Here is a 25,122-nt window from a genome sequence, read left to right on the forward strand (position 1 = left end):
AGTTAATTCACGAAAAATGACAGCACACCTTTGGTGTGGCGCCGAGTTCACCAACTCCGAAATTTATGCGACCTATAATGTTTTTTAATTTTTACTTTTCTTTCCACAAAAATCGTGATTTTATCCGCGCGCACACCCACGTCGAACAACCTGTGAATCGCTTTATAAGCAATTTTTTTCGCTTGGTTGAGCCCGATTACTACCGGCCCAGAACGGCAACGCTGGGTAGTCAGAGACAAATTTAAGTAGTCAGGTGTTGAAGCTCATAACATTGTGGTACGTTACTGTTTGTATTAGTTAGGAAGTTTAAGATATAGTTTTCTGTAACAAAAATGATTTGCCAACTCCAATATAGCCGTTCATGGATCGAGGATTAAACGTGCTTCGAATTTTTTGTTTGAATTCAACTGCAATTTTATATCTCAGTAAGGGATAGTATTTATACAGATTTCGGGAGCGTTCAAAGTAATATAAATATGTATATAATCTAAATAAACTGGTTTGATTCGATGTAATCAATTGATTGATTTAAAATAAAACACTTTCTAATACAGTACACTTGAGTATAATATTGAACCAAATTTTACCTCTGCAATTCAATTCAAAAAAGCGAAATAAATGAATAAACTTAATTATTGGGTTTCAAAGCGATTTGTGTTGGTCAGCAATGTTGGTGCAACAAGGAGTTGTACACTGGGTCGCTAGATTAAAGTTTAATTTAAAATTGAAAAATTTTGGTTTGGGCTCGAATCCAAAATCTAAAAAAACGAGCCTGCTTTAAATCTAACACAGCTGTTTTACTCAATCGAATGTAAGTTAAAATGGTACGCCTTATTGAGCCGCCGAAATGCGGGTAGCTAAGCTCAGCATTTGTATCAGTATTGTTTTTCATTAGTTTTTAGCTCTAGGTCTCTAGCTTAAGATTTCACTTGCTTGTTATTTTGTGAAGAGGTTTTGCATCCTTATTTTGAGTCGTTTTTAATCTCAGCAATGGCCGAGTGTAAACAATATTACTATTTTGACTGACCTCTTTGGTCCGGTGAATCGTTTTAACTTAAGCCGATTTGCTTTAGGGCGAATGATAGATAGACATATGCATCATGTAAAATGCTTTTGCGTGCGGTTATTTCGCCACTTTATCATAATTATCGTTCATTAATTTAGTCAGCAAGTTAATTAAGTTAGTTCGTGATTAGGTTCCTCTGTGCGTTATTTTGCAGCAGCAATGCAGTTAGCTGGTCAATATTTTTGCGAGGGTTTAGCTGAAACAACAACATATGAAGCGAGTTTAATGCTTTTGGAATGTTACGCTTGGAAAGTTGTACCATCTTCTCCGATAACAGTTCGTGATTAGGTTCTTCTGTGCGTTATTTTGCAGCAGCAATGCAGTTAGCTGGTCAATATTTTTGCGAGGGTTTAGCTGAAACAACAACATATGAAGCGAGTTTATTGCTTTTGGAATGTTACGCTTGGAAAATTGTACAATGTTCCCCGATAACAGTACCGTAACGACGAGACGACGAATAGATGATGTCAGCTGAAGTATTTTCAGTCGGAAAACGGAGTTTTTCAAGCGTGAGACAAATTTGGATCAGAAATGTCTTGCTCTAGTTATATCATTCAGTGATAACAACGCGATGGAGTGAAATTCAGTCGAGATTTAGGCTTAAACTAAATGCTGTGGTTTGGCTATGCTTGGAGTGGTGTCATCAAACATGCTGTTTTGGTTAAGCCTGGAGATATAGCAAGTTTTTTCTATTTTTATCAATATGTAGCTGAATACAGACATTTACTTGTTCACACCCTCGAAAATTGATGTTTGCTATGTTTACATTTGCTACGTTGATGTTCTGCTAGTAAGTAATCCATATCGAATATGTCGTGTTAAAGGTAATTGCACCCTTTCATCATAAGGTCAGTATTTCTGATCCGTATGGATCGAATAATTCCAGAGTACTTCCATAAGATTTCGCCGACCTCCAATAAGAGCCGAGCTAAGTTAGAAAATGACCGATACTGACTTGGATAATTCTATGATTCCACTTCCATGAATTATCTGTGGGTGGGTGATAATGATCTGCGTTTTATATTTTTCTTTAACATAACGATATTCTCAAACGGTACTTTTGTGACATGCACTGGTATTGTATTTTCAAATCCAAGTGACATTAAGGTCAAAGGCCAAGATTTGTTCTAATGCGACATGGAAGTCTTTATTCAGGTTCGTCAGTAGGTTAAGCATAGGATAGCATTGTCAAAATGACAGAAACTGACGACTCGAATAACTTAGCAATTTTCTTTGCTATATCTCAGTTTATCAGATCCGTTTGTAATGCAATGTGATAACATAGTGGGCCATTGTCCATTTTCTTCGGGCAATGGCGCGACCGGTAGACTCATTTTGAACGTGATTGTTTACCTTCCGGTATTATACTTAAATCTCTTCCGGTTGTTACATGTCTACGAACACGCTTATGTTATACCGCATATGTTATAAAATGAAACTAAATTAAATAGTTGTCTTTTCGTTGTTGGTAGATTTATTTTTGTGTTGAATATTTCGACTTTTCTCCCAAAAAAGTTGTATATGCGTAAACATTTAAACGGAAAGACGGTGCCAACCTACCGGTATCAGCCTACACAATTATCACACCTCGAGAGGATACTTGCATCTTTGATAGTAATTTAACTATAATGGATTGTCATATACTATTTTTCAGTCTATAATATTCTGCCAGGCGCTCACCAATCGTTTGAAATCTTTATTCACACCCTACTGTAGTTCTTCTCGTGATTTACGTATGTCAGTCAACCATTCAAGAAACGAAAATAAAAAGTTATGCCAATATACAATAGGTATTTTCGAATTTTCATTTTAAATTAATATGCTTTCATCTGATATGATATATTTTTAATTCGAATTGGAATTGATATTTTTAACATTTAATTCTCTAATTTGCATTCTGCTGTTCTCAGCCATTTGTCGGGTCGTGCGTGTGCTCTCGGCAGGTGTGACGCACTCTCGCTTTTTTCATTTCCGAAATACCATCTCATTGAACTTCTGTCTAATCAAGCGTGTTCCAAATAAAAATTTGCTAAATTTATAGTCTATTTCATGCTTGAACAGTTTAATTGCGGTATTCAAGCTCGTCTAGTTATATAAAGCCATTCATACTTGAGTTTGTGAATTTATCAAATTACGCCTTTCCGGTACAATATCTGCATACAAATTGAGCTACACGTATGAAATTGCGGTGCATTCATTTTGGACATTTCTAGTGGCGTCATGTTTTATTTGAATCATTTTCTCAGAAAAATTTATAACCGTGTATGCCTCTAAACAGCTATTGATAGATACACATGCTATTAAAAATTTAAGCATATTCACTAAATTTTCAAGTTGCATCATCAATTTGTTATGGCTTAATTTTAATAATATGATTGTAATCCACCACTTTGACCCAAATTGGTTATGACTTCGGAATGATTGTTAATTTATTACATTTTTAATAGTACTAAACTGTACCTCCATAGGAATGCGTGATTAGATATTTTGAATAATTACACCGCAGTTTATAACGGCATTTTTTCTAATCGATCTGGTAAATCATTTTCGCACACGCGTATGAGAGGGTACTTCATACTAAAGTATAGAACTTGTCTGCTTCAACTGCCCGGACATTTCACCAGTTTGTCTAGCAGTGGATCAGCGAAGCGGACAATTCTCATTAGGGCTGAAGTTTGCCACAGACTAAGGTGGACCCTGTAAGCAAGTCAGAACTTGACCCGTACCCGGAAGGGTTGAAGATATAACAAGTAACAAAAGTGCCGGTAGAATGGATAGGGAATATATTGTATTGGTCATCGGCTATTTATAATGGAACTTTTAGTAATGTAGTCTGGTGTAAAGGAGTATTATCCATTAGTGGTTTGAGTCGGGAAGGCATCATTTACGCAGACATTCTTGGCGGCGTTTAGTATATGTAAATATAATTGGAAAAGTATGTCCCAGTCCCAGTTAATTAGACAAACGTCCGTCTTATTTCGTATAGGACAATTCAATGGTAATTTTCATCAAAAGCCCACCAAAGTGGATACCAGTTGCCTTGTGAACGTCCCTATACCCCTTTTTATTACGCATCAAATTTTTGTATATCATACCAAGTAATGACTAGGCGATAAGAGATTGGTATTTTACCACCCACATATCAATGATTAATAGTCTAATACACAGTATTGAAACGCTTATAAATCGGTCTGGAATCACTTTTCAAGATCACGTTAGGCCGAGTGAGGATTATGATGTTTTTATGCTTGTTTTTGACCTTAACATTTTAAGAGTTCAATAATTGGAATGACTGATGGGCTTTATCATTAAAGAATGTGTTCTCCGTGTTTATATGATGAAGGAGGAGTCGGGCATACTCGCAAAAATCAGTATGATCTTTATAGCATATTGTTATTGATGAAAATAAAAACTTTATTGTTCAAAAGAGATAATGTATAAAATGCGGCTCAAATTATGATTTATGTCATAGTATCGAAATAAAGCTTCGAAATATAAACTTTGTTGCAATACAAAGTACATTTAAAATTATAAAATGGAAATAGTTATTAAATCTTGGTAATTTCTGAAAATATCGTGATATGTTAGGGAAGGGGTATATTGTATTCAATTAAAGAAGCATGTGCTTTGGGATTGAAAGATGATATGGGCCATAGACGTGATCCTTGCCATACCCAAGTCAGGCAACAAGAGCGAAAATTGGTGTATTTGTTACATCATAATAGCAGTATAGCACAGTTGACCAATCACCACCGTTCGATCTAATACCCTATTTCCACCGGACCTTCGGAAGCGAAACCAATCCATGCAAGATTTCTATCCGACAGGAAGTCATTTTCAGCTTCAATTTCCAATTTTATTTTTATCGAAAAATGCTGAATGCGAATTCGGACGAAATGTCATTTACAATAATTTTATAATGATATCTAGTCTCTGAATATTGATCTCAGTATGACGGAATTTATATGTCATGTCTAGTCTAGACACATTATGGTTTGTATCATGTTTATAATCATCTGGACTGTACTTATAATATTAATACAACCAAATATATATGTGTTTTGTAGGATATTTTCTCATTATTTAGTACTGTAGGTATTGTTGTCAAAATTCCAGACTCTCGCCAAACACAATACAAGAAGTGCTAGGGTTTGTTGTTTTTATGATTATCCGTGAACTTTAAGAGAATGCGGTTCTATAATAATAATTCTGGGGTAGATATTGAAAAGGCTGTGAACATGAAATTTTTTTGCTTCAAAATTATCATTTTGGAAATTCGGAATTTGTTTGTCAAAAAAGATTAATAAAATATAATTTGTCAATCAACACTAAATTTAGCACATTTTGCTCCAAAAAGGCACTTCACATGGAGTCGTTTATAGTCTTCTTTACTCATAATATATGTAAAATTCAATATCAGTTTATTCATGTAGGCATCATCAAAATTGATTTCTTATACAACCAATTTTTTTTAATTTTGATGTTCTTCTTCTCCAAAGTGTCTTTACGATCGTTTTGCCAAAATTACATTTAATTAACATCGGAATTTATATAATTAACTATTTGTACTAAGGAGTGACTACAGCCACGAACATTTTAATTCACACTTTGAAATGTATAATCACTAGTTTTGGAGGTTTTTGAGGCATTTTTAAAGGAGTTTGTTTTAGACAATTTTCTCAATTATTTGTTTTTTCACCGTTTTCGAGCGAGTACCTGTGATACTACAAGGCCACTGATTTATCATTATTTCTCGGTTTATTGACATTTGAAATTTTGTGAAATTAGGTTCATTGCCAAGTTTCGCACACATAATTGTTGCCTGGAGCGAACGATAATTAAGTACATTAATCATAAGCTTGGATTTGAACTATAATGTGGATCTCGAACAATTTATTGGGAATGAACGTATTGATGTAGTCTTGTCATCGCGGCAAACCGTTTTCTGTAATAACTAGGGCTGTAAAGTTGTTATAGTTTCTGTAAAACAGTTATAGTAAAAGGAATCTGTATGATATAATCATACCGAGTTTGGTTCAAGTTTAAAATATGAATATTCAGCTTCATCAGTGGCAATGAGACTAATAAATAAAATCGAATGACAATACGTATTTGAAATATCATTTGAAATGCACCTTATGCCACAGAGTGTAACATGTAACGTTATGTTATGTACAAGGGAAATAATATACTTTGATCGTATTTAGTCAGATCGTATTATATCTACTTATATGCATTCACTCTATAAATTTACACCACTTTTGGTCTTTCCTGACCTTCAGTCTATGTTTAATTTATAATGAATTTCCGCATATTGATTTCGAGAATGCATTTGGATGGCCCTTATGTGGTGAATACAATCCAATTTGACTGTTTCAAGCGTAATGCAAATACAATGTATGTTCCGGTCATCCAATTTAAGTCATGTCTATTCGGGACACGCCACACTTTCAATTTGCGTCAAGTACGTGTACGTTTGCATGATAGCATCGAATAAACACAATCATTGTGCCACAGATGGGCGATGGATACAATCAACGATTTATACTTGGCCAAACTAGCGTTTATTAATATAATTACGCCCACTTGTGGCCTTTTATAAATCGCAAACAAAGCGTATTGTTTGCATTGTGACAAGGTACACGTACTTGAGGCGGGAATGGTATATTTTGAATTATCAATTATAATCGGGTAGTCTATTCACTCTATGCCAACAGAGTGTGTTTGTTGGACAGCGACGTTTTCGGAATGTATCTTGAGACCAGCCAGCTATGCAGAGTCATTTGTCAAGGCAGTGGAGGTTGGACATGTCTTACTATTCGGAACACTGCATACTTATGACTACGACGTGTTATATAACATGAAAATGCAGAAGTAGGTATAGTAGCAAGAGGAACTTTTGTTCACATTTAGTAAATATTTGAAAGGGAGGGTACAGTTTGTGTAAGTGGACGAATTATCATTTCAATCATATGACGGAATTTATAGAATTCGTGTTTGCTCAAAGCAAGGCCTATTCTCCTATTTACAAAATATGACCGAATATTGAAATCTGCCGTATTTGTGTTAAATTAATTTGGAAACTCCATTCCTAATTATTCAAAATCTGACTTCTCTTCCTCGACTGTAAATAGGGAACATCGAATTTGACCTTCGTGTGATTAGAAATATCTCCCACGCGCCCAAAATTTTATTTTTCAATATTTACACACAGAACAAATTTACTCGTACAGGTATGATCATAGAAAAAGCGAGTATTTGAAGATCGATCAAATTTGGTCGAACATAATTTGATTTATTATTTGAATGACTGTCTGTAATTGTGTCATAAAATTTTGAGGTCTGCATGAGTTGCCTTATGCTTAATCATAGGATTTTTGACTGATTACGTCATTGCGGTAGTTCTGTGAGCAAACGGAAATTCAGATTGGCTTGGGAAGTCTGAAGCTTGAAGGTGTTTTAGTGGATATTGAAAGCAAATGTTAATTTAATATAGGGGTGATATACAGGAGTGTGCAGCCTACATATGGAAGAACAGTGTGGAAACACGGTGTACCTATACAGCGTAGTATACATCGGTATGTAGCTTACATATGAAAGAACAGTGTGGAAACAAGGTATATGAAAACATGTTAGTTAAGGATTATTTATTCAAGACCTAATTTGTTGTCGTCACTGCTTAAAAATCTCGGCTTACCTTCGCTGTAACAAATTGGGTAGAAAATGCCGTATCTGAAAGCAGTCTTTCGCAGTAGCTCTCTTGTTGTTTACACAAAACTTTTTTCGGATTGGATACGCGAAAACGTCTCATAAATAGAAATAGGTATGGATCAAATTTTTGAAGATAATAAAAATATTTTGACATACTAATCGAATAAATTATTTCGTGTAAGATGAACAGTGTTGTTTAATTAGAAAAATTCTGAAATTTACTTCCTTTTCGTTTTCGACAATTTCAAACTATTTAATCACCCTTAAAACCAAATTTTACATAAAAACAATATTTTCGATTGTCTGTTTTCTCAACATGAAAGTTATTCAAGCATTATTATTTTTTTTCACATCCTGGTCGACGCTTGGTCCATAGATGAATACATAGGTGGCCTCGCGTGTACATAGTTCAATCTGTTCTGCCCTGTTTAATCCCAACAACAAACAAAATATATCTTTTCAGAAAATGAATACAACGACCGCAGAAACAAATTCGTCTTCTTTCATCTTCATTTAAGAGTAGTTTTTGTCATTTACTGTCCCATCATCGCCATGTTTGGTCCACCGATAATTCATTCGATGCATGTTTGTATAAACGTGGCCGGATATATTATGTATTTTTCTTCTGACTACTGATTAAAATTACAATAAGCACCAATTTGGTTTAAGATGTGTATTTTGGTAGACAGTTGTTTGCAAATAAAAGAAATATACCGCACATCGATCAATTTTATGCTCGACTCAATTTTGACAAAAATGTTAGTGAAACGTCTGATTTTAAACGTATATCGAATGTGTCTGTATAATAATGCATCTGCTTCATTTACTCTGCATTTAAAACTAGTTTTCGCTCGTATTTTTAACAGTAAATTAGCCATGTATTGTGCGTGCGTTGTCATCCATTTGCTAAGTGCTATTTTCTGTTGGGAAGACTGTGTGAATGCGTGGTTTATATTACTTATTACTTAGTATCAGTTACTTCAAACCTCAAGTTCAAGTGATTCAAGTTCTCATTTGTGCAATGAAAAGAGAATTTCAATTATACATGCAGCGTATAGTAGTACAAGTACTACTAAGTAGAGTTTCTGTACAATTCAGTTAATTGACTTTTTTATTGCTAAGTTCAGATTAAATATATTATATCAAGTACTAGCAATTAACCAATACTGTACAGCTTAAAGATTGTTGGTACCGGTGTAGTGATTGAATCTATAAAAACTTACATATGAACTAGGGTTAGTAAATCATAAGTTTCGTTTGGTTTTATACTAAATCAACCGAGAATCGAGTAAAAAGCTCAAATGAAATTTGTGGCCCTTTAGTTTGGTGATAGCTATCGTTTATATCGTCACTGGATCTAGATCGCAAGTTATACCACGAAAATCCAGTAGATCACAATTATACCGGAACCGATTTTACTGCATAGTACATTAATTAAATTGACTAGCCGATATAGGAGATTCTTTCTAAACACAGAAGGCCTCAACTTATAAGTGGCTACTTATCTAGATACCTATTGGGTGCAAAAGCGCAAGATGAAATTTATGTAAATTTAACTTGAACGCGACAGATTTTAATAGAAACGGTATCTTATTTTATTAAAACCTATAGTCATCAATCGGCGACCAACGAGGAAACACTCCAAAACATGACCACGTCTTACATTGTTGAAATCGTATAGCAATTCGTGTATAGACAGATAGACATTGAGTCGATTTTAGAAACCCAAAATCTTCTGTCACTTAAAATATTATCGGATGATCTCAAACGCGCCATTGAATTTGATATTTGGTTTCAATAAAGGTTTGATACAACGAGTGTCTACTTAGAATTAGTAGCGGTGTTTTTGATATCAGGTTTTTGTGTTGTTTTATAGCTAGGAGATTAATAGCATGCTCAGCCTTAGACGTTTGATTTTGTATTTCAGTAAGCTATTTGAGATTTCAGATATTGAAGTATTGCGCGAGGATGTTATAATGGTAGCATGACATATTATTTGACATTGTTGTATTTTATAATTGAATTGTTACCTACTGTTTTGAGTTTAGACTTTGTTTTGTTTATGATGGTATTGTGCATTGTGAAACAAAGTATGGTATTTGGGATAAAATATTGAGAATCAGTGTTTCGTGGTAGTGTTGTTTAATATGAAATTTTAATACCAAGAAAACGGTAGAGTATTGTCGTCTGCTGGACTGTACAGGGCGGAGGGAAACTATATTGAAATCGGAATTGTGACAACTGAGAATACCAGGGTATTTTGTAGTGGGCCCATACTGAGATGGTGTATCAGAATTAGTAGCTGATTACGATCGATTATCTGTTGGTCAGTTTGGCTTATGACTTCATTCGCCATCATAGTACCGTGAGGCGTATGACATATCCCAATTTCATTCCAATTTTCTTCAACATGCTTCTTATGTTACAAATTTTTATTAAATTTCGAATTCCCTTTCATTTTCAGTTAAAACAATATAAAGATCACGATAAAAGAGTTAAAATCCGGGAAACGATCCGACTGTTGAAGGAAAGTTTACGCGAAGGAGGTGAGAAATTTTAACCGTAATTTTCTTCAATTATTTTGACTGATGGCACTAATCGGAACTCACTATTTATTGTATACGTGCTATATTCTGTTGGTTAGGTAAATAGTAGCATAGCCATAAGTATCACATTTGGGATACAGCAAGTAATCAACCATCAGTATCAATTTTATTCATCACACCATATACGGAATTGGACCAAATAATATTTTTGTAATTTGTTGTATTTCTTATTTAGATTCAACACCGTCGGGTAGTCGGTCTGAAGCAGCCGATTCTCCCTCCAAGACTCCAACCACATTAACACAAAAGTCGGTTTTCGAAACTACAACAACATACACCAAACCCGAATCCGATCGGTCATCACACAAATTGAAGCCTGACACCCCAGTAGAGTTTTCAGTTTCTTTCAAAAAGCCTGGTGGTACGACAACATTATCCCGGTTTTCGGGTCGTTCGACGTCACTGAGAACTCCAAGACCGTCATACCAACCTCCAGCGGAAGCAGTTCAGCGCACAAGTTCGTTTAAACTTTCCCGCCCAAAAGATTTTATTATTAAAGAGGTCGACAGTTCTCCCCAATTAAGTAAAGTAGTGGAATCCGTCCCAAGCGATTTCAGAGAATACGCGGACAGTTTAAATAACAATATACCAGAGTATAAATTAACCGACAAGGCACAGAAACCGGACGAAAAGATACTTACGTCTACCCCTGTAACTGTATCCAGTACTGTAAGTCATAACAAAACAGCATCACCGTTCTCCGTTTCGGGAAATTCTAGCTTCAGAAAGCAAATTTGGTCTCCACCATCGAAGCCTGTTACCATAACCGTAAATACATCACTGCCTGTTCAACCTACAAGGTCCTTGCAGGTAACAGGTTTGCGACGCTCTGAAAGCACAAAAGAAAATCGTTCCAGTGATTTTCAACCTATTCCAATCGTTCGAGGTAACGTTAGAAGGTCAAAGAGCATTTTAGGGAGAATATTAGGACAGAAGATTGGCGTAAGTTCACCTCTTAGTAAGCCTTCGATAACGCTTGCTCCATTGAAGGTTGATACACCCACCCACAGCGAAAACAGCAAGGAATATATTGCTGTAATTCCATCAAAAACTGAGCCAATACATAACCTTTCTGAAGTCGAGCCAAGCTCGTCAACAACACCAGCCAAAGACAAACCTGAAAACAACCAACAGCCGAAAATTGAAGAAAAAGTTCGAATCTCACCTAAGTTAGAAGAAACGCCAAAACTTGATTTCAAATCAGAATCACTGCCACTAGAGGACACTGCAGAGAAGTTGCAAACACTCGATTCTGACAACGCAGAAAATTTTGAAAAATCGATCCCCGATAGTGAAGTTGAATCAAGTTTATCACCCGTCCATATCCGCAGCCGAGCTTCAAGAAGAAGTAGTAGCAGTACTTCAAGTAGTGAAGACGAAAACGTATACGAAGTAGCCAACGACAGCGACACTGACCTTAGTTCAAGTTCAGACGCTTCAACAGACCAAGAAGGATCCCAAACGTTATCAGAGATTGTTCGAGCAGCACAACAACAACCCGATAACGACGAAGAGAATTCGTCACTGCCAACAACAGTCGAAACAGAAAAATCAGACCAAGTCGATAAAAAGAGAGAATTCGAAGTTGATTCGAATTTTGAAGAAGAACAAAACCCTTCTTGTATAGTAGCAGAATCGAAACAAACAGAAGTAACAGTAGTTGAGAATCATTCAACTACAGAAAATTTCGAAGAATCGCGATCCAGGATAAAAATAGTTAACCGATCTTTGACAGCGCACCCTGTTTTTCAAATCGAAAGAGCTCAAATTTTTAACGTTGTAATTGTAAAACCAGTACTCGCTGGTAAAGAACTCACAGACAACAACCCTATCTCCACTCAAATTGAGGAGAAGCAGTGTGTTAAACAATCTGAACTTTCATCGAGCAGTAGCAGCAGTGCAGAGCTTTCTGACGACGAAGACAGCAGCCCAGAAGAAAATAACATGGATCGTTTTTCAACTCGAGCTCTGCAATCCAGAGTAAGCGTGAAGCAGCAAATTTTGGCCACTGAAGACGGAAATACTAAGCCGTCACCAACGAGGCGATCCCGCAACGATCGCAATCGGCCAATAAACACTGGTGATGACGTGAGAAGCCGCATTCAGAAGTTCAAGGTTCAAGTTAACGGCGACTCGGATAAACCCAGTCCTGTCAAAAGAAACGGGAGCGTAAAAATTCCTGGCGCTTCTGGTAAAAAAATCGACGTATCAAAATTCGAAAAAGGAGGCGATGAAAATGCTAACCTTACTCATAGCAAAGGTAAAACTACTATAACCATGACAACTGCTACACCAAGAAGCACATTGCGTTCTAATTCTAAGGAAGAAAACATAATGAAGTCTAAACTTGAGACTGAAAAAGCAATCAGCAACGGCTCAAGCGAATCTTCTGCCGACGTTGACAGGAAATCACGTAAGTCAAGTTCTAGTAGCGCGACTGAAGATTCTGCGCGCACACGTCGTACGCGGCGCGTAAAACCCACTGAACCGGAAACTTCTCTCGAAAAAATCGAGAGAGTTGCATCTACAACTACAAAAGAACTGAAAGACACACACGAGAAGAAATTCACATCTGACGTCAAAATAAGCACGAAGACAAGCCGGGATCGTGCAACCACCCATAAGGAAGATCTCAACAATAACACAAAGCACACAAACGGTGATGTTGCGCCTTCTAATGGTAACGAAAACGTCGAAGTATTGGTAAACGATAGTCTTAGCAGTTGGTCAGAGAGACGAAGAAAGAGGCGGGAAAAGAGACTTCAAATGGATTCGCCCGTCTCAACTACATCTGGAACAGAAACTGAAAAATCGACTGAAGAAACTTCCGATAATAAAGAAGCAGAGGAAGAAGAAAAGTATGTTATACATTGATTATATTTCCAAATATTTCTTCATAATTAAAATACTACAGTTATTATTTGTGTTTTATACCCAATAGAAGGTCATTCTACAATAACAAAAAAACCTAGTCTTTAACTAAATTGAAGCAAAAAAATATGATAAGAAGGCGCCTGATACCAGAGAAACGCATCAAATCAACCAGTTCTTTGATTTGGAATCTATTCCCCTTTGAGCCATTGAAAAATCGGCACTGGTTCCCGAAATGGAATCCAAAAATTCGAATCCGACCCCCGAGTTCCAACTTTCAAATAAATAAAGTTTTATGCATCACAACTTTTTTCCGTTTCTGTCTAAATTTTGATTCAAATTTCTAATAGCTTGAAACTCGGAACCGGACTCATTTTAAAAGACCAACCAAGCTCCGACTGTACTTAATCCTTTCAAAATAAACAACTAAAAATCTTTATGTATTTTAGGGCTGCAAAGACTATAGCTTCAATAACACACGTACAACATTCCGCACCAGTACTAACAGATATGGACTCTTACTCCTTTAAGTTATCAAGAAATGGCAGCCGTGAGGAACCTAATATACCAGAAAAGGTAACCTAATCTGTTTTAATGTATTCTCAGGCCCGGGTCACGCGTAAAAATTCAGTATTTAATCAATGGCAACTACGTATCATGTTTGATTGGAGTATTATTATGATATCAACGAATTACCTGCAACATTACCATATTGTAACTATAATGCAATATTATTTTTATTTTTTGTCAATTTCTAATATCTAGGAGGAAGAGGAACAGGAAGTAGAGGAGTCAAAGGTCGATAGAAAAAGTTCCAGCGTGTCCAGATCTTCAGTATCGTCTGAAGCTGAAAGTGAGTGGATTTTAACAATAAAATATATATTCTTGCACTGTAGGACCTTTATAACTTAGATTAGATTTGCCATGGTAAATACTGCATATAAAAAATCCAAAGGAGTTTTCGTAGTTTCTAAATCATGAATGGGTTGCTTGTATAGTAATAGGTATCTCGAATATCAGAAAATCTTTCGTAATGTAAAAAACAAACCCTTACAACACAAGCTATTTAATGTAGTATGTGTAACGTGCACTGTATCGCATAAAATTTTTAATGGATACAGTTTATAAACAGAACACCAACACTATTTAATTATCAGTTCTCGGAAACAAAAACATCAAATTCGATCTTTTTGCATCAGAAGTGACATCGTTGAAGATCCTAAATATTTGTATAACTTTGATGAATATTTGGCTTTGAAAATTCCAATATAGACAGACTTTTGTCAATTAATTCATCAAGAATCACCACTAGAACTTGATACAGTTATTCAAACCTTCGATGTTGTCAGACCTTCGATGTTGTCAGACCTTGTTACAGATGCTGTCGAGATATGAACTTCACACTTTTTTTCTTCCCACAAAATTAGCGCTGCATAACTGTTAGGAGCGTTTTAAGGTGACGAGGCCATTCGCAGCTTGAGTGTAGAAGGTTATGAAATATGCATTTTGCACAAACGTATTGATATGTGTTTAGACTGCGGCTTAGTTTGCTTGCAAGAAAATTGATTCTAGAAATTGTATAGTAGTTTTGCTTTGCTCGCGGTGGAATTATCTTTCTACATTGTTTACATTTGAATGGTTTTTCCTTTGCTAGATTTCGATCTTCGTGCAAATGTTTGGATATATAGCGTTCCTACTTTGGTTGTTAATTAAATAGATATTCGCTATTGTCGTTTAGGACCAAAATTTCAGAAAAGTATTAAAATAAAATGTTCTGAAAGTCTACTTCATCGTTTAAGTACATGGACTAGTATTACTAAATGGATTCAGAAAAAAGTATTTGAGTTTAAATGGATTTTCCTATCCAACTTACCTGATGGGATTTACCGAAATTGTTGAATTGTCACGGCCACGTTTATTATCTAAAACAGTTAGGTCTTATGCTATCGGGTTATATCCTCTGTTTGATCGGCCAAATTGTAATGTTACTGGAAAATACATTTGAATCTGTTGATTCTTTTTATTTCAACGGTATGACCGTTTCAATTTGTACACCTGTGCTAGTTTATCTGATTCGAAAAATTTAGATTAATAGGCAGCTGTCTAATTTCTGCGAAATTATATTCAAATTGTTTGTCATTGTATGATTTGTCGTTATTATATCACTTCCGTCGATTTAATTAATTCTAGACATTTTTTTATCTATACCATTTAGCAAATAATATTTGTATTTTTGAGGCTGAATCAACTAACAAAGTCGTAATCTAAACTAAAGTCAGATTAGGCTTCGTTCGACGCTATAGCATTAGGTTACCTATTTTTTTTTAAGCAATAGTAAAACGTTTGAAGGACTGAAAAAAACTATAAACCCGTTCGCATACTATACAGTTTTATTATGAAGCCTTTGCTGATCATTTTGCAAGGAACAACACCAGGTGTATGTATACCGTATGTTTGTATCCTAATGTTCTTAGCAGCTGGTAATAAGTTAGGTCGCTCTGGATGACGTGTTACTGATAGCTATCAGTGTTTCGTTATCTGAAATTCCGAAGTAAAATATTTGAGTAGGCTTTTTGGGGCCGATACCACTATTCCTTATAACTTTACCAATGTTTGCAGTTTCGGATACGATTATGGAAAGCTTGGAGGTTTATTTACAATTATAATTAGAAATGCTTCCTTCCCCTTTATTTATAGACGTGAAACCGTATAAATGACATTAGTTGTATAAACCAGAATATTCCTCCAAAGTTGATTTAATTAGTTAATCAAAGTAGCATACTTCATGATGTAACTGTCGTGTTAAGATATTCGTTTCTGGGATCGAATTAGCATCCCTATCGCTCTTACAACTCGTCCATATCGGAAATATCCGCAATTATGACGAAAAACACGAAAATATTGTGTCGCCACAAATGTTATTATATTCGTACATTAGGGTGATATAAGTCTCGATCTCATCAATTGAAATGTTAGGGTTCTATTATTAGTGGTATCTGCCCGAGATACTTTCTTATTAGTGGGTATCGCCGGCTAGTCCCGCCTTTGTTTCTGTGCCCGATTCGATATTCGTCTGCATATTTCGTCCGTGTTTTCGTACGCATGTGATGAGAAAGTGACATTCCGGCGCTAGCGTGTTATGTACAATGAATCTCTGGCGCTTCCGATTCCTGGCATTTCGTGAACAGACAGTTCCGGGATATATGGAATTGTTTTCTGTCATGTCTTGTCTGGTTTGATTTTCAGTATCCATTGTATATTTAATGTTGAGAGTTTTTTTCCCCAGAACCCTATTGAGATGACGATTGGGGACTATGTATCCACCCATTTTTCTTGCTATAATCTTTTGAGGTAACGAAAACGCATTTGAGTTCCTTTTACGGTGATCCGGTCAGAAATCAAGCCACTACTACTTACTAGCATAAAAAAATTGACTGAATTCGAAATTGTTACAAATGAATGCTTCCATAGAATAGCTCCGACATTCGTATTTCGCATTCCAATTTCAACAATACCAAAGTTACACCGTACTTATTTATAAGTTATGTTTCTCATTAAGAAATCTTCTTTTGTGTTCAATTGTACATATTGAGACAAATCATATCAATTTACAGACATTACCAATTTAACAAATGTTGGTTATTGTCCCATAGTGTCTTGATTTTTCGTCGTTACCGTCTCGCGACCAACTTTTACTAACGCCGGCGTAATACGACGTGAACGTCATAATATCGTGATTTGATTTGTTGTCTGATTTGTATTTCTAGATTATGATTTCATTTTGTTTATACATTAATTTCCAAAACGGTAAATTTAGTGGTTTTTCGAACTGTAACAAACTCTGGGATTTCCATAATGAAGAGCGTGTTGTATGGGTTTCTAATTATAGTACATGTATAGGGAATGGCCACTCACCAAATCGAATTACGGAATAAACATGATCTATTATGCCTTGTTGTATTCGGTTTGCCACTAATTTCATTGTAATATGAAAGTGTATGTATGCGAGAAAGTCTAAATACAATTAACAAGTTTCACCCTTTGTTTGCTTCGGCTGGTAAATTTCTTGTACTGGAGTCACCCCCGCCCCCAGGTACTAACGAATCAACAAATTACTGTCTTCAAGAGTTTGTTTATGAGATAGTCTGGTTTGAGTGATCGCTTTATCTTGTGTAAACGGCGCCAGTTTGGTTAGAAGAGAAAGATGCGTAGGTGGATCTAAGTATTACTAGAGACTTTTCTGGCGACCTATGGGGGTGGCTGGCATTTTAGCACAATCATCTTTCAAGTAAAATGGAATCCTATAACATTGTTTTTTATAAAAAATAAAAAAAGATTGTGATTTTTACAAAATTGACCACAACATACGGAGTCACGAAATAAGACAATATAACAATACAATAGTTCATGTAGTGTTATTATTATTTCTTTAATTTAAATGAGTCATACGGAACAATTTATACACACTAAACTACGCCACCATAAGTATTAGCAATATTTTCTCTGTGTATTATTGTAACTAAAAGGTTATGTCAAAGTATCACATTGTTTTAATACCTTGCTTATCTTGGGGTTTTTGCGGGTTCAGCAGAATTGTGGGTTTTTCGCGAAACGGGTAATTTAGATATGAAGTACGGAAATACTATATTTCTTCGAATTGGTGCCCGCTATTTCTGTATGAGCCCCATAGATTTACCTATGATAGCGTATGTTGGCGCTCACTGTTGAGGTCACGCTCGTTTTACTGGCCTTCCTTCCTAATATATCGTATTACACCCGCCCATTAGCACGCGAAATTCCCATTTTATTTGAAAAAGTTTTTGTTAAAATTTCTGGGTCAAATCATATACACGATTAATTACCGAATTTTTTTGTGAAATTTTGACTTTTGTGTGCAAAATTCGTTCAATGCTGCATTTTCCTCTCCCATTTGCTCAAAAATTTTAAAAATATTCTAGATACACAGAGTAAATACGACGACGAAGACGAGGGCCTAACTTTGGCAGCAGATAAAGCGGAAATGGACGAAGATGACGTAGTCGCAGATGACACGAACACCCAATCAGTGGAAGTAAACGGAAACTCCGATCATGACGTAGTCGAGGAAGAGAGAGAAATTTCTGACCAGGACGAAACGAGAGAAGTCGACCAACAAGAAGAAGAAGTCGAGCAAGACAAAGATGATCTGTCTTCAACAAAAGAAGAAACAAAGTCTTCCACGGATTTCGTGATTGAAGACGACAAAAAAATTACCGAAAACAATGACATTTTGGAAAAAGATACCCTGCAAACAACAAACATTAATACCGATACCACGCTTTATAACGCGGACCCCGTGGATAACGACGAGCAAATCGACAGTACCCCTGATTTGGAAGCAACTAGCGCTGAGAACGAAAGTAACGTTACCACTGAAACACAAATTATTGAGCAAAAAGTAGACACTGCCAAAGAAATAGAACTTGATAGTAGCAAACCAGAACGCACAAGACGACGACATAAAGATCGCAAAGCTAGTTCTGATCTGACTGACGAAATTGACAGTGAAAAACCGAAGCGTAGGCATCATAGAAAAAAGGACGAAGAATCGGAAGGTGTCGCTGACGACGGTGAAAAATTGAAAAGGAAGCATCATCGAAGACATAAGAAATCAACTGAAGAGGGAATCGAAAAATCAGAAACCGAGAAACCTGTAAAAGAAGAAAAATCGAAAGAAAAAGTAAAAGACGATAAAAAAGAAACTAAAACAGGAAGATCGAGGGAGGAAAAAGAATCAAAAAGTATGTTTTTTTCGCTGCTTTTATGAAAAATCTTGAAATATTTTTTCGTCAATGTCAAATTCAATTATGAGTTTGTTCTGTGTGCTTGGAATAACATTAGGCTATCAAAATTATCAGTGTTTATATTTACGACCAACTGAACCTAAATTAATTACTTGATTAGTACTAAACACCATAGTATACGATTGGTTGCACCATGCCATTGTAAAGTATTCTTTCAACAACTCATATGAAAAAAAATGTTCAATAAATCGCTATTTGCCATTGGTTTAATGATAAAAATTTTATTTTGATGAATTTATCCCTGGATTGACATATCTTAAACCACCAAAATCGCTTCAGTGGTTTCAGTGGGTTATAAAAATCTCGTGAAATAGCTAAATATATCTAGTTAGTGATTTCGAAAGCAATGGCCCGATTTTATAGTTTTTTTTTATCAGTTTTATTCTACTCACCAAAATGCTTGTTTGAATTTCCAGCTGACTGAATCCACTCGGAAATGTGCCAAATACTAAATTATATTCACAACGCCCAATATGCATGACACACTATCTTATATATATTTATATTGCAAGAAGAAAACCAGAAGTATTCTGGTATACACTTATAATAATTGGTGAAGAATGCCAAATTCCCGTGAAATATGCTTGTAATATTGTATTCATATAATGTATATATACAATAGACGTACTGAGCCTAATTTAAATCTAATAAATTTATCTTATTTTTTCTAGAATCGGAGACTACTGAACAAGATAAGTCTCCAAAATTAGAGACGAAGGAAGATTCCAGTGCAACGTCGGATACCAAAAAATCAAAAGAAACGACTCCGTCCACTACTGAAGAATCGAAAAATCAAGCTGCAGAAGAGGTTAGTTAGTACAACCATTTTCAACTAGATTAATACAACCGATGTACCAAAAACTGTACAGCAGGAGCGGGGAAAATTTTTGAGGGAGAAAAGGGTTTTTAGTTAGTTACGGTTGGAATAGTAACATTGCCTATAATAATGATAAAATATTTGGGAAATAAGCAAATAGAACGGTAACGCTTTAACGACGCTGTATCTCCATTGCAAATGTCAATTTTTGTGGGCAATATGTGGACGGGTATATTTTGTATGAAAACTGTTCAATGCTAATTTGTAGTTAGTCAGCCATGATGACGAACGCAATCTGTAAACACAATTTGTCATTGTAGGTTAGTTTTCTTGTCCCACGCTTTAAACACGTTGCGTCGTCGATTCACACAAGTATAATGGGATTGTAGATTCAAATTACAATGACAAAATGTATATTATGTTTCCATTTAGACAATTACTTTTGCCCCACACACGTAGGGTGCTTATGCTTAGGTATTGTTGTTCTTGATTTGGCCGAAGAAAATATTTGTTCCGAGTTGATGTAAACATTACAAAATCATGCGTTTGAGATAGGAGTGAAGACAAATATTTTAGTCAATAATATATGAATGTGAATATCGTAAAATCATCGAATCATAATGTCTCTTTTGTAAAAATGTTCTTAGTAGTTTTTATGAGTTGCCTATTCACTCCGAGCAACGCTTGAAACAAGCATTCCATCGGAATTTTACCCTTTCTTCCAAGTCTACAGAATTGGTTACATTGGGGTGGTGTATACGGAGATTGGCATTTAACCTACGACAACATAAAGTTACCAACGCGCTATCAAACCCCTCATATCTAAAAACTATCAGTTTTGTAGGTAATTGGAAAAAATTGGCCTGTTATCAGCTCGAAAGAAAGTTTTCAATTTATTAAAAAACTAACAATATCTCAGCGATATGGATAATAACGCATGTAGGTTTTATCTCCAGCAAATAAAAATCGTCTTCGCGCTAGACGTTATCATATGTATCAACTTAGTTTTAATAAAGGGCTCAATTGTAATTAACCGGACTACACAAACAATAGATTAGTTGTTATAATCCAACCCTGTCGTCAGCCATCTAAATTACCCTCGATTTAAAGAAAAAGAAAAAAAGTCTCCGGAACGAGAGATTTATTACCGATGAAGTGAACATCTCCGAAATAGTCTGTCGAATAAGCTAATTAGAGCAAGTTTATAATCGTATTATAAGAGATTTTATTAAAGTCATTAGGAGTCTTCGTTCCCACGGCAGTAAGGTCTCCCGCGGACCAGTTTTATTTAGTTTGCGTAGAGAACACAGGGTAACATAAAGAAAAATTCATTTTTATTTTGGGAACTAGAAAACAAATATGATAGGAACTGTACGAAATCGCATACGGTTTTTCGAGGTGAGCATTAAAAATGTCGAAGTATATATAAGTTTTCAAGCGAGACTACTTTTGATTGTAATCGTCATAATGTTATATGCATAAAAACAAGCTCACGTATAATATTGCCTAAATGTGTTGTACAATTTTTTCTTTGTGGTAAAATCAATTCCAATGCGTTAAGAAATGTATTACAGAACATAAATGCGCCGTGAATTGAAAAAAAGGTTGATTCGTTATAATATATGGTGTCTGCTATGCTGTAATTAACACAGCAAGATGCGTTGAATTTTTATATTTTATAATTTATGATAATTGAATCAAGTTGCCATAATAAAAATATGGCCATACCTATAATAAAATAAAAATGAGAATCACTGTATTTTGTTTATTATTCTTCAATAACAATCAATTTAATTCTACACAGCCGCCAAAAGAAATGCATTGCTCCCTCGACAACGTCGAAGAAATCTCAGACCTCAGCGTTCTGGAGAAGATGGTGAGTGTTACTATGATGTCATAATATTGTTTTAAACGCTTCATCAACTACCAATCAAGCTCTGATTGATTCATTATGTTTGTTTCAGCTCTATGATTCTGAAAACATAGACGATAGGAGACGAATAAGAAGCGTGATGCGTGCCATTCGTCGAGGAGAAAAACGTAAGTGTATATATTGTTTCGTTACAGCAACTATTATGACGTCACAGAATTAAAGTAAATTATCTTCTGCAACTGAACGAGCGTCCTGACTATCTAAATATTTAACAGACTGTAATTTGAAAGTAAGGCTTACAGTCTTGAGAAATGTCTTGAGCAGACTTAAATCACAACGTTTACAAAATTTCTTACTTGTTTTCTGTGCAACAGCTACTAAAGATAACACTTTGAAACCAAGAACGACAAACGGGTCCGCTATCACCACAAAAAACAAGTGAGTAAATTTGTTTTTTTAATTTATATAGATTTTCATTTTATTATCTATAACTAAAACGTTACTTCTGTTCAGCATCGGACCGTCTCCTGGTGATCTTGCGAAACGAGGAGCACTTCCGAAAGAGGGCGCCCGTGAATCGAGATTGACTTCAACAAAAATGGCTTTCACAAAACTAGGTAGGTTATTTAGCCATTAGCTGTTTCAAATTATATTCACCAAGAATGAATTATGCATCGGCCGCGCTCCATCGATGCCTTTCACCTATGTTTCATTCTTGAAGGAAGATATGAAACGATACGGTATCAAGTACTTTCCGTATTCCGCTGATGAAATATCTTAACAATCAACAGGCATCGACACTTCAAATGCCGCCATTCTCAATCTAAGGGTGTCAGCCTCTCCGCGCATGTTCAAGCGGTAATTTATCGATAATTGCTTGTTTTTTGCATTGAAAGCTAATTTAAGACTTGTTGACTTACGATACCTCAAGTCCCATATTGACTGGCGGGTACTCCCGAAGTATTTGGACCAAGATGGCGGACACCGGAACGTAGTATGTGTACCAGGTTAGGGTTATTAGGCCATAATTTCAGGTACAAATACTACAGGAGTCACTTGGCTAGTCCCCGAACTTGTAATAGAACTAAAATAAGAAAAATTGGAATAAAATTATGGCCTTACACTAACCTGGTACACATACTACGTTTCGGTGTCCGCCATCTTGGTTAACATACTTCGGGAGTACCAACTGGTGTCTACTGACATGTAGGTAGCACTAATGGAACTCGTGTAACTCTTGGTGTGTCAATCGCCGCATACTCAAAATTCCACTGGTTGTACATTGACATCTGTACATGGCCTTGTTGCTATTTTGAAACTTTACATGGATGTCGAGAATCAGTGAGTGCTCAAAGCAATTTCCAATACTGAACAATGATTTCTTTAGCGCTAATGAGTTTGTTTTGCACGGAATTCGGCTGTTTTATATTGAATATATAAATACCACGTGAACCCTATTTGTCAAATTTTGCTGCGCCGATACTATGCACCGATATTGCTTAGGTGCCATGAGGGTTAATTCCGTTGGGAGGTGCATGCGTCCGGGCCTTAACTCTCGTGGTCTTTAAGTCGAGTGACGTCAAGTTAGATTACAAAATTCTCGCTTCAGTTTATCTTTAACCCCATGTGGTGCGTGAATGGAATTTATAAGCAATTTTCCGCTCATTAACGACGCAGGGTTAAAATCACAATCAACCAGGTTTGCAATTAGTTACTGGTTTATCACACAGATGAATATAGTAGCTATTCGAGATGCAACTTCCTCAAGTAGCGATAGTGAGAACAGGAATTTAGTTTGGACAGGTAATTCGGTTCGTCGTTGTAATGGATTGTTTACGGTATTTATGCAGTGAATTGCTTTTGTAAATTATGAAGTTTCCAAGTCAAGCTGACAATTATTCATAAATTCAACTTCGCTTTGACAGGATCTAATTTTGAAAAAAAAAGTGGGATTTTGTAAATAATATTCGTTTTATTGGGGCTACTGAGGGAACCGGAATTGGTATTACCGCGTTAGCAGTTAGTGTTTGCAGTCAGTCCATAGTTTTTCTGATACTTGGATTCATTCTATACTTTCCTCAATCCGATTACAGCAGTTATACCGGTATAGTTTGCGCATACTAATTTACGATGTGCGCGGCTGTTCTTAGATAACCCAATAGGATATTCAGCTGGCTCGATTTGAGTTGACTGTCCTAAATTCGCTCCGAAGAGCAATGTAGATAATAAATTGTAAATTCGCTTCTATGCTTTGCTTTGAAAAACTCGTTTTTGTGTTCACGGGAAAGACAAGTTTTGGTAGATTAACATCAAACATTTTTTTGTTTTTACAGAAAAAACAGATACTGGTTCAAAATATACATCTCTTAGAGCAGAAAGAACAACGATGTCAAGTGGACAGAAAAAGGTTTGTTGAACATAACTACACATCCAAATCCTGACTCTACTACGATCGTAGTATATATCATTAGTCGCCTTAAACTAACTATTCAGCTATTTAGGGAACTTAGCCATAGTAGAACCAACGCAAGATTTTATCAGTGGAATTTATACCTTTTTGACCTTTTGTACTTCTGCGAATTTTTTTTGTAAACGTAACTGTAATTTTTAGATTGGAAGTATTTTTGATCGCGGAGAAGACGATGATGACAGCCGAAAAAGTTCACGTTCTGGATCGTCACGCATGGCTGACCTTGAACGTCGCCAAGCAGAACGAAAGCGGGAATTGCAGCGGAACCGCTCAATGCCTGCATCTTCGTCAAAAGACGCCAGAAAAGCTTTTGTAGCTAAATTAGAAGGGGGTGCACCAAAGTGAGTATCGTTTTCATGTTCCTAAAACAATTGTGACGTGACAATGGATTATAAATACGTCATTATTATCTCATTGCAGAGGACAAACGAAAAAAGTAGGAAGAAGCCCAACATTTGTTGTTCCGAATGCGAATAATGTTAAGCAGCTGCTTCTTAAATGGTGCCAGTCAAAAACGAGAGGATATGAGGTACGCTTCACCATTTTATCTATTTTTTTATCAAATTCACGTTACACGAAAATTTTTCATATTTATGATTTTTTACCTCTCTCGTTGACTATATCGCTTTTTTTTCAAATTTTCAGCTCAGTAGATTAACTTGATCATTATTTTATCAGCACGTGGATATTATGAATTTTTCAAGCAGTTGGGCATCCGGGATGGCGTTTTGTGCATTAGTGCATAATTTCTTTCCCGAAGCTTTTGACTACAACAAACTGGACCCCAAAAACCGAGCTGAGAATTTTGATCTCGCTTTCAAGTCCGCCGAGTAAGTATTAGATCTAATTATATGGAATAGCAAAT

The 25,122-nt window shown here is 35.8% G+C and overlaps 1 protein-coding gene across 3 annotated transcripts in view; it reads left to right on the top strand.

Annotated features, from left to right (window-relative positions):
• Positions 1 to 25,122, top strand: part of LOC120348634 (uncharacterized) — a 57,154-nt gene that overhangs the window by 27,012 nt on the left and 5,020 nt on the right. For all 3 annotated transcript variants that reach the window (XR_005570251.2, XM_039418813.2, XM_039418814.2), the window contains 14 exons: positions 10,242 to 10,323; positions 10,559 to 13,241; positions 13,704 to 13,830; positions 14,020 to 14,107; positions 18,213 to 19,034; positions 19,769 to 19,905; positions 21,719 to 21,790; positions 21,879 to 21,954; positions 22,162 to 22,225; positions 22,301 to 22,404; positions 24,121 to 24,194; positions 24,399 to 24,598; positions 24,678 to 24,786; positions 24,936 to 25,087. Coding sequence is in view for 2 of the 3 variants with exons in the window: in XM_039418813.2 (XP_039274747.2) it covers positions 10,242 to 10,323; positions 10,559 to 13,241; positions 13,704 to 13,830; positions 14,020 to 14,107; positions 18,213 to 19,034; positions 19,769 to 19,905; positions 21,719 to 21,790; positions 21,879 to 21,954; positions 22,162 to 22,225; positions 22,301 to 22,404; positions 24,121 to 24,194; positions 24,399 to 24,598; positions 24,678 to 24,786; positions 24,936 to 25,087 (4,790 nt within the window). In the remaining variant the exon portion in view is untranslated. The remainder of the gene's footprint in view (positions 1 to 10,241; positions 10,324 to 10,558; positions 13,242 to 13,703; positions 13,831 to 14,019; positions 14,108 to 18,212; positions 19,035 to 19,768; positions 19,906 to 21,718; positions 21,791 to 21,878; positions 21,955 to 22,161; positions 22,226 to 22,300; positions 22,405 to 24,120; positions 24,195 to 24,398; positions 24,599 to 24,677; positions 24,787 to 24,935; positions 25,088 to 25,122) is intronic.

Source organism: Styela clava, chromosome 1 (genome assembly GCF_964204865.1).
Source record: "Styela clava chromosome 1, kaStyClav1.hap1.2, whole genome shotgun sequence".
NCBI classification, from domain to species: Eukaryota; Metazoa; Chordata; class Ascidiacea; order Stolidobranchia; family Styelidae; genus Styela; species Styela clava.